The sequence below is a fragment of the Dipodomys ordii genome, unplaced genomic scaffold (genome assembly GCF_000151885.1).
Source record: "Dipodomys ordii isolate 6190 unplaced genomic scaffold, Dord_2.0 Scaffold1, whole genome shotgun sequence".
Taxonomy (NCBI): Eukaryota; Metazoa; Chordata; class Mammalia; order Rodentia; family Heteromyidae; genus Dipodomys; species Dipodomys ordii.
This window is the reverse complement of record NW_012267217.1, coordinates 34,620,594-34,631,076: the sequence shown is the minus strand read 5'-3', so window position 1 is coordinate 34,631,076 and position 10,483 is coordinate 34,620,594. Positions and strand designations below refer to the sequence as shown.

Genomic DNA, 10,483 nt, shown 5'->3' with positions numbered 1-10,483 from the left:
TCTTTGGGCCTGGCTTACTTCACTTAATATAATTTTTTCCAAGTTTTTCCATTTCCTAAAAAATGGGGCAATGTCATTCTTTCTGTTGGAGGCATAGAGGGAATAGTGTAAGGTTTCAGGTCAGTTTCAAGAGCTGCCAGGAGTAATAGCAGATTAGTGGACAATGGCCAGGCAGACAGGACTATATAAATTACATATCACTTGTCTTTTTAAAAGTTGCCAGTACATTTTAAGACAGGAAATAACTTTTTTTTTGGTGGGGGGAGTTTTCTCTCTAAGCTTCTTGAAAATAGTGTTATATAAAATAACTTGAGAGGTTACACATTTTACCTTTATCTCCAAATTATCTTTGTAACTGTTGATTATATTCATACGTATGTGATATTACAGATTGATATTACCATCTCATGAGCAACTCTATCCTTATTTTCAGAGTAAAGATGGCAAAAGTCCACTGCACATGACAGCTGTCCATGGAAGGTTCACACGGTCACAAACCCTCATTCAGAATGGTAAGAGATGCTTCCATAGTGTGGTTATTTGCATAGTTTTTTGGTCTGACTGGGGTCATCTCCAGTCACTGAGTATGAACCTTGATGCTCTCTGGTTTAGTTTTTTTTTTGATAAGCATGGATTGACACAGTCCTTTGACACCTTTGGCTGGAAGCTCATTATCAGACATCTCCCAGCATTCTCCTCAGGAGTGAAGGGAAAGAAGAAAGGCACTGGTTCCCAGCCAGTTCCCAGCCAGGCAGAGAACATGGGAGCTGTTTTGAAACTGAAATGATACACCATCTTTCTATCTTACACTTTTAGCTCCAAAACCTAATAAAGATAAGCAGCATATATTTTCTAATAGCAAATTGAGATTATTCTTAGATTCTAGAATTCACCATAGTTTCCTAAAACCAGTAATGGTAGGAAAAGACCAAAGGTAGGAAAAGGAGATGACTCAGAGGAAAGGCAGGTAAGTATATGATAGAAAGAATAATAAAATCACAGGCTCACCAGAGACCCGAGAGTCACATAGCACAGTAATTTTTCAGGCTTATAACAGAGGGTTGCTTGGACTTTCATGGGCTGTCTCTGATGGAGGATTTTGGCCAGCATCTGTGCTGGGTTGACTTTGAGAACACAACTGAGTATCTTTGTAAATATTTCTCAATTTTTAATTTGACTTTTTAATTATTGATTCAACATATAAATGTATGGGTCTAATGTATCTTGAATAGAAAATAACTTAACAGATATTTTAACAGCAACAATAGCAACAACAACAAATACCATGTCTAGTTCCGATCTTCAGCTTATATTCCAGGTCATTCTGGCTGTTCCCAAACTGGTTTTAGTTAACCCTCATTTCTGATACTAGTCACTTTTCTTGGAGCTGTGTTTTTTTTTCCTTCTCTATAAGAATTTTGGGTGACATATACTTGGGGTTGTTATCAATGCTGATTTAAGAACTCAAGACATAAAACTGAAAAGTCATTTGGCATCTGGATGGGAGACCTGCCACTGAAATTATGCTTAGAAAGCAAAATATCTATGGAAAAGTAGAGGAAATATATAAGCATTTCAATGAATTTGTAGGAGAAAAAAAGGCTCCAGCAAGCTAAGGAAAGTAAAATGGAAATGAACTGCCCAATACCTATTATTTCTAATTTGGAATCTGGGTCATGTCTTTGACGTTCATTTTACTGAGAGGATCACTTTTGGTTTATTTTGCCAAGGGGAGATGCAACTGCAGCCTTTCTCTTTTGATTTCCTTCTTATTTTTCTTTTTCCATTGCATTTCTCAACTGTTTTTCAGAAACAATATCTGTCTCTTCAAAAGCAAAATAAAAATTTAAAGAAATTTCATGTGAATGTAATCAGTGGGCCTTAGTTAAATAATAAATGGATATAAAATTATTATTCCTTATTAAAGAAATCTCAAACAGGAGGGACAAAGTGGGAGAGAAAAATAATTTCTCACCTTATAAATATTACTCTCTACTGGCCAATCCCCATATGATCAAAGCCTTTCCCTTGAGTCAAGACCATGTCCCATCTCCGCTCTGCCATGTGTGTAGGCTTACGGTAGACCTGGGAAGTTTCTGGATGTTTTGACTTCCCTATGAATCATTATTGGGCTGTAAGACTTGGACAATCTTGCTGGACTTGAGGGTTGGGGTTAAATCCAGAATAGGTCCCTTCTCATATTCTCTGGGTTCAAAGGATCTTTAGTTCTGAGATTATCTCATTTTTGTCTGGTTTGGCATCTTGCTTGTATGCTGGGTAGAATCCCAGGCCTACACAGATGGGGATATAGCGGCTACAATACATAGACCAGTATGGGTAATGTTAAAGCTAGCATTGGGGCTGGGAAGGTGGCTCAGTGGTAGAGCACTTGCCTTGCATGCATGAGGCCCTGGGTTCGATTCCTCAGCACCACATAAGCAAAAAGAGAAAAGCCGGAAGTGGCGCTGTAGCTCAAGTGGTAGAGCGCTAGCCTTGAGCTGAAGAGCTGAGGGACAGTGCCCAGGCCCAGAGTTCAGGCCCCACAACCGGACCCCCCAAACAAAAAAACAAAAGCTAGCATTGCCTGAGTGTTCCCTCTGTGCCAGGCTCAACTTCCCTGTGAGAGAGGAGTATTATTTTATTATTATTATTATTATTCCCATTTCAAAAATGGGAAAAGTAAGACAGCAAGTTCACCATTGGTGTCAGAATGCATGACTAGTAGGTTGAGAAACAGGGACTGGAATACAGCTAGTCTAACATCAGGCATCAGGGATTGAACTCCTACACTTAAATACATGTTTTCTGGAAGAACAAGGATGGCAACTGTTTTTGTTTTTGTCAGTTGTGGGGCTTGAACTCTGGGCTTGGGTGCTGTCCTTGGGCCCTCTTCAGTTCAAGGCGAGCACTCTACTGCTTGAGCCACAGCGCCACTTCTGGTTTTCTAGTGGTTTATTGGAGATAAGAGTTTCACAGCCTTTCCTGCCTGGGCTGGCTTTGAACTGTGATCCTCAGATCTCAGCCTCCTGAGTAGGTAGGATTACAGGTGTGAGCCACCAGCACCCACCACAACTGTTTTTTTTTCTTTTTAATCATTATTATTTTATTGCGAGTCTTGGGGCTTGAACTCAGGGCCTAAGCACTGTCCCTGAGCTTCTTTCTTGCTCAAGACTAGCACTCTACCACTTGAGCCACAGCACCATTTCTGGCTTTTTCTGCTTATGTGGTCCTGAGGAATCAAACTCGGCTTCATGCATGCAAGGCAAGTACTCTAACACTAAGCCACCTTCCCAGCCAGGCAACTGGTTTTTAACTTGAACTCTTCTCTAAAAGACACTTCTATTTGAAATTGAATTATCCCTATACAAAAACAATTGGGTATTTTCTTCGTTTTTATTTAATTTTATTCTATTTGGCTTATCTTTAAATAGTTTCACAAAGGAGTTGCCGTTTATCAAAGCAGCTTATGAATACAATATATCTTGATCAGTGTCTCCTCTTTCAATATTCTCTATCCTCCCTCTCCCACCCACCCCTTCTCTCACTCTTCTTAATTTTGTAGGACATACATGAGATTCTTGACTGTATTCTCCCCTCTTCTGGGATAATTCTTCTTCCTGCCGATAATTGTTTGCATTCACTATACATGTGAGAACTGTGAGTTCTTCGATATTTTTGGACATTTTTTAACTGCACATGAACATACTAGGAAGTTCATTTTTTTCTTCCCCCACCTGTTAGTCTGGGGGAGGGGGGGGCGAAACCCTTCTTCCCAGAGGCTCATACCCCAGGGCCTGGTGTCATTTTCCTTGTGAGTCACAACACACACATAGGAGCCATTGTGAGCTCCCCAAGTTGGAGGGCACCCCCATGAAGGAATACCTCTCTGCGCCCCTAACCACTGACCATGGTGCTGAGGAATGCTTGTTATGTTTATTTGTTCTCTCATTAAATTGCTTTTTACAGCATATCTCTGATCTCAGACAACTCTTCAGTTAGAGTGATTTGTTCTCCATAATAACTGTTTTTTTCCAGAATCATCCAACTTTAGGTCATTTAATTAAAAAACATTACTGCCAGGCACGGATAGCTCACATCTGTAATCCTCACAAGTCTGTGAGGCTCTTATCTCTACTAAACTACCGAAAAAGCCAGAAGTGAAGCTGTGGCTCAAGTGGTTGAACACAGCCATGAGCAAAAGGTCAGGGACAGAGCCCTGAGTTCAACCCCAGGACTGGCACACACACACACACAAAAAAATGTAAAAAATGTGTGGTTTTTTTTCTATAGTTAGTAATCAAAGTGTACTTGTGCTCAAATCATTTTGTTTATCCGAAGCTGCCTTGTCACAGCAAGAGAGAAAAGGGAACTGGAAGAAGATTTGGTCCATTGTCTGGAGGCATTTGACCTTGTCCTTGGTATGAGACAGGTGCACTATTCAGCAAGTTAGAAAAGTTCAAAAATGATGCTGTCTCTATGGAAGCTTTATAACGAAATAGATCTTGTACCGAAGAAGTCCAATGCTAGGTTAGTCTAAATGTGAACCTTTGGATGTTTTTGGTCTCACAATCCTGAAGCAACTGAATAAGATAGATGACTGTTATCTTTTGTGCAATAAAAAACTAAAGTCGGATGAATGCGTAAAGTTGATTAACTGTCCCTTTGGACATGCTCTGAATACTTTTCAACTTACAAATGCTGTGTAGCTCACTAATTATTAATGACCAATTACTGACATTAACTTGCAACCTCCAGATGAATAATACAGACATTTAATTTACATTTCAGGAAAGTCTTGAAGATTTTCAAGTGAAAGTGAAAGGTTTCTATATTGCCGATAAAATAGAAATTCAGTCATGTAGAAATCTTACTTTACTAGAAAACATTTTCAGAACACATACACTGTCTTTCTTTTATTTTCCATTAAATGATGGTTTCCTGAAATATTTTGTAAAGGACAACAAATGCATAGGTAGATGATAATTTTCTCTCTCTATCTATGGGTTGGAGTTGACTTATGAAATGCAGCAACAAAAATAAGAAAATATCTACTCATATTTTTTCCTGATATTTTTACTCTTCTTTTCCTCTACTTGCTTTTTTGGCCTTTTTGAGGCGGGTAAACCTGAAAGCCCTTGTATTTCTTCAAGAAGATTTGGTAGTCTTGGCTGGGATTCTGTTCAGGGTGATGTTCAGGGCAAAGCCTTCTCTGAAGTCTGGGGATCCCCCTCCCCATCTCCCCAGATCAGTTCTGTGGCCAACCCTTTCAGACAGAAGAGTGTGGCAATCCTTAGACAGACATGTCCAGCCTGGGTGATCTCTCTGAGACATCTGTGAGAATACGTGGCCACCTGTCCTCCAAAATACTGTCAAATCACAAAAATAGGTTGATCTAAATTGCATGTATCTAAAACTAGAGTGCAGTGAATGTCTCCCTAGTTTCTAGCAGATGACAGTAGCTAACTTTATTATTTTTCTGATTGTAAAACTTGGATATGCTTACTGGAAATAAAATCATTAAAGAGTCTTCCATGGTCCTGTAATGTGTCACCATAATCCTAGCCCCAGAATTTCTCATTGACAGTCTGATAAAAGTTCTGGATTTTTCTTTTTTTAAATTATTATTATTATTATTAATTTTACCAGTCCTGGGGTTTGAACTTAGGGCGTAGGCACTATCCCTGAACTTTTTTTGCTCAAGGCTAGCACTCTATCACTTGAGCCACAGTGCCACTTCTGCCTTTTTCTGTTTATATAGTACTGAGGAATCAAACCAGGGCTTCTTGTATACTAGGCAAGCACTCTGTCACTAAGCCACATTCCAAGCCCATAAAGTTCTGAATTTTTCTATTCTCTCTATCTCTCTGTGTGTCTGTCTGTCTAGATATATAATTATTAATTTTGTATATATCTGGATAGGTATGCAATGATTACTTTTTATTATTTTTTTAACAACTCATTTAAAAAATAAATATAGGAACAATGATTTGAGGGGAAATCAGTATTTGGAGCCAAGTTGCTGCTTCTATTGTCAAAGACAAGAAGGGATTACCATTTTGTAAATAGCTCCACATGTGTGAACTTATTGGCAGCAGATTGATTTTCACAATAAGCTCTACACGTAGAAGGGTTGGCAGCAGAGTGAAGCTTCTTAAATCTGTGCACTGATTGTGATTTTTTTTTTTTTTTTTTTTGCGCTCTTACTCCCTCCACAGGCCCATACAACTTTTGGTAATTATTTCACTTTGTAGCAGATTCCTGCTCACTAACTCTATGTTCTTTTTTGCTTTGTTGTTTTGTTTTGGTGCTGATCCTGGGGTTTGAACTTGGGGCCTAGACACTATCCTTGAGCTGTTATGCTCAATACTAGTGCTCTATTATTTGAGACATAGCTCCACTTCTGGCTTTTTGCTAGTTATTTGGAAATAAGATTCTCTTAGATTTATCTGCCTGGGCTGGCTTCCAATGTCAATTGTCAGATCTGCCTCCTGAGTAGCAAGGATTACAAGTATCAGCCACCAACACCTTGTTTTAGTTGACCCATCTATATTTAAGCTGGATAAGCTACATGGAATATTTTCTTAAACTTGCTAGCCCCTTTGGTTGTTAAAGTTTAGCATGAGATTTACATAATTATTATTTTTTTTGTCGGTCTTGGGACCTGAACTCTGGGACTGGGTGCTGTCCCTCAGCTCTTCAGTTCAAGGCTAGAGCTCTACTACTTGAGCCACAGCACCACTTCCAGCTTTTTCTGTTTATGTGGAGCTGAGGAATCAAACCGAGGGCCTCATGCATGCAAGGTAAGCACTCTACCACTGAGTCACCTTCCCAGCCCTATTTATTTTTTAAAATTAAAATTAAATGTTGTAAGTGTTACATTTATGGAATTTGGTTATATTGTTCATTTAGAACAGGATGTATGTTGTGTGATTTTTAGATCCTCAAATAAGATGATATAGAACGATTTTTCAAAAGCATTTCTCTTTCTGCAGATAATACACTGTAATGCTACCTCTTTTTTTTTGGGGGGGGAGGTCCAGTCATGGGGCCTGAACTCTGGGCCTGGGTGCTGTCCCTCAGCTCTTTAGCTCAAGGCTAGCGCTCTACCACTTGAGCCACAGCGCCACTTCTGGCTTTTTTCTTTTTGCTTATGTGGTGCTGAGGAATTGAACCCAGGGCCTCATGGATGCAAGGCAAGCACTCTACCACTGAGCCACCTTCTCAGCCCCTGTAATGCTACTTCTGCTTCAGAGGGTGACATGCCCCCTTAAAAACATTCTTACACTTCAGAGCAGAAATGCACATTGGAGTAGAAAAGAAACCATCATTTTGTCAACATCAGCAATGGGCATAGAGCATCGTACCTGAATCACCTTGGGCCCTTGCGTTATCCTGTATTCAAATATCTCTTTCAGGTGGTGAAATCGACTGTGTGGATAAGGATGGCAACACACCTCTCCATGTGGCTGCAAGATACGGCCATGAACTTTTGATTAACACCTTAATAACCAGTGGAGCTGACACAGCCAAGTAGGTGACTGCAAAAGTATGGTGCTGGGACTTGCACGCATGGGAACGTTGCCAAGGCACTCAGCCATGCCGTAAGAGGGTTCCCATTTGTTCAAGTTGCAGTAGATCTGCATCATTATAATAAGCACACATTAAATTTGAACTCAATTAGGTGACCACTAAGGACAGATACATGGAAGAACCAAATGTATTTTTCACCTGTAGTAGAATGAGGTCTATTCCAGTGGTTTTAATTAAGGAGATTTGAATCTCATTTCTAGTGTTCTGTTCTCAATGGACTACGTTAGATAAACAGCATAGACAGTTTGACACATTGAGGATAAGTTCAGAGTTCTGGTTCCGTTTTCAAGATGCAATTACAGGGCACAATTGAGTCAATCTGTAACATAAGGAAGGGGGAACCCGATTTCATAAGTGACCTGATTTCATAAGTGAACTTACATAGTAAAAAAATATATAGCAATGACTTGGGTCATTGGGGGGACTCCAGTAGAAATGACCAGATTGGTCTCTTCAGGGAGCTTATAATTTTGTTTGGAGCCCAAGTCTACCAAAGTCAAGAGCCACTAAAAGTACTGTATTACAAAGTCCAAAATGAAACCGAATTTGGATGGCAATGATGTTTGGTATATATACCATAGAGGGTAGATCTGAAGGAGAAAGCTCTAAAGTGATAAACATTTTCTAGAAAGTCTTCAAGGAGATGTTTTAGGTTGGCTGGGGAGGATGAGAAACCCTCTAACAGAGCAGAGGGTAGCATCCACTTCCTGGGAGAGGAAGGCAGCTCTGTGGAGCAGACAGTACATGATGATGCTTTGCTATGCTCAAGCTGCTATGTGGTGTTCCAGATTCTCTCTAGGATCTAGTCCAGCCTACCTTATTTCTAATCCATGGAACTTTGACCCTGTTACTCAATCCCTCTGCTTTGTTTTCCTTATTTGAAAAATGGGAGTACCAGTCTATAGGTTTGTTATAAAGCTTAAATAACTTCATTAGTAATGTAGCTTTCTGGCATATGAGTTACATAAGCGCATCAGCTAAGGTTCTTAAGAAGATAATCCCTGTTAAAAGCTCTTCGAACAGTGCTTGGCACACAGTAAGCTTTCAATAAATGTTAAGTAGTAATTTATTACTTAATAATATTTAGTGGAACCCAAATTAAAGAGAGCTTTAAATGATTGAGTGAAGTTCAATTTTGATCACAGAAACTGTAACCAGAACTGAGTTTTTAGAAGGAAAATATGAGGGCAAGGTATATTAGGAATTCTGTTTATTTCTCAAATGTTATAAAACAGCATTTGAAAATCTTGCTTGAGAATAAATCAAGACTTAAATGGACCGGGTCAGCAATAGTAGGTTTGCATTTTAAATGAGAATCACAGAAGGGGCTGGTGTCCTGGTCTGAAGGCAATTATATGGAACAGTAGCAGCTTTGTGATAAAGTTTACCTTCACTAGCCCAACTTGAAGCTAAACTGGGTTCCAATCACCTCCTGGACTCCCCACCTAGAAATCAAGCAAGAGCAAATGATGGAAGGATTATCAGGTTTGTTACAGTGGGGCTTTAGAGCAGACTATGTGAAAAGAATTGGGGAGACACTAATTCTCTGAATTCCCCAAAAGAGATGGCATTCCAGCAAAATGAAAGATATATGAGTTTATCTAGCAGGCAGAACTGTGAGGTTGAAAGAGTGAGGGAAGAACAGAAGGTCCTTCTGTGAAGAAAGAACAACCTTTATAAAGACACAAATGCGAAAGTGTTGAAAGCAAATTTCTAAAGCTGGTGATCTGGTGTGTGTGAGGCGGGGAGAAATGAGGAGGAAAGACAGGAAGAGATGCATCTCAAAGGACCTCAAATGCCTGCCAAGGAATTCGAGTCCATTCTGAGGCATTCGGAAGCATAAAAGAATTATAAGTGGGTATAGGGTAAGTTGTGATTAAATCTCCCATTTGTGTGAAAGAGAAAAGGGCTCTGGTAGCCATCCCAAAATACTGGAGGCCATCCAGGCTGCACACAATTGGCAGTTAACCTGCAAATGTACCAAGAAGGAAAGATGAGATTTTGGGCTAAAGGCCCACAGAAGAGGGAAATGCTGATGAGGTGAGAAAGAAAGGAATCCACTGAGAGCCAAGGCTTTTTTTGGGGGGGGCGGGGGAGGGTGTTAGGCTGTCAGGAATTAAGAGAGACAGCTCACTTTGTGATAAGAGTGCTCCATTTGGCCTCCCAAGTTCTGATATTTTCAGCCAGACTAGTGTTCATTAGAAGGAAAATATCTACAAACCAATTTCAATACTAAGTAGTATTGTTTAATACTATTTAGTCTAGTTTAATACTAAATAGTATTGTTCTTTTGACTCTTGTTAATTGAGGAGTTTAAGAAAAACCATTACTTTCTAATAGTCTTCCAGACTTGATTCCATTTTAGGTGTAAAATGAACTGGATGAAATACTTACCTAAATTTCCCTTAAAAGACACTTGATTCAATAAGTGCAGGTTTATTTATTTTAGGTATAGGTTTATTGATTTCTTTTAAGTCATGGGGCTTGAACTAAGGGCCCCTAGGAGCTGTCCCTGAGTTTTTGTTTTGTTTTGTTTTTGTTTTTTGGGTCCAGTCGTGGGGCCTGAACTCTGGGCCTGGGCGCTGTCCCCCAGCTCTTCAGCTCAAGGCTAGCACTCTACCACTTGAGCCACAGCGCCACTTGTGGCTTTTTTCTTTTTGCTTATGTGGTGCTGAGGAATCGAACCCAGGGCATCAGGCATGCAAGGCAAGCGCTCTACCACTGAGCCACCTTCCCAGCCCTGTTTTGTTTTTTACTCGAGGCTAGCACTCTACCACTTTGAGCCACAGATCCACTTCTAATTTTTTTTTGTCAGTCATGGGGCCTGAACTCTGGGCCTGGGTGCTGTCCCTCAGCTCTTCAGCTCAAGGCAAGCACTCTACCACTTGAGCCA

General features: G+C 40.0%; 1 protein-coding gene across 2 annotated transcripts in view; it reads left to right on the top strand.

Annotated features, from left to right (window-relative positions):
- Window positions 1-10,483, top strand: part of Ankrd44 (ankyrin repeat domain 44) — a 188,621-nt gene that overhangs the window by 65,418 nt on the left and 112,720 nt on the right. For both annotated transcript variants that reach the window (XM_013009697.1, XM_013009688.1), the window contains exons 8-9: window positions 434-512; window positions 7,416-7,530. In XM_013009697.1, the coding sequence (XP_012865151.1) occupies window positions 434-512; window positions 7,416-7,530 (194 nt within the window). The remainder of the gene's footprint in view (window positions 1-433; window positions 513-7,415; window positions 7,531-10,483) is intronic.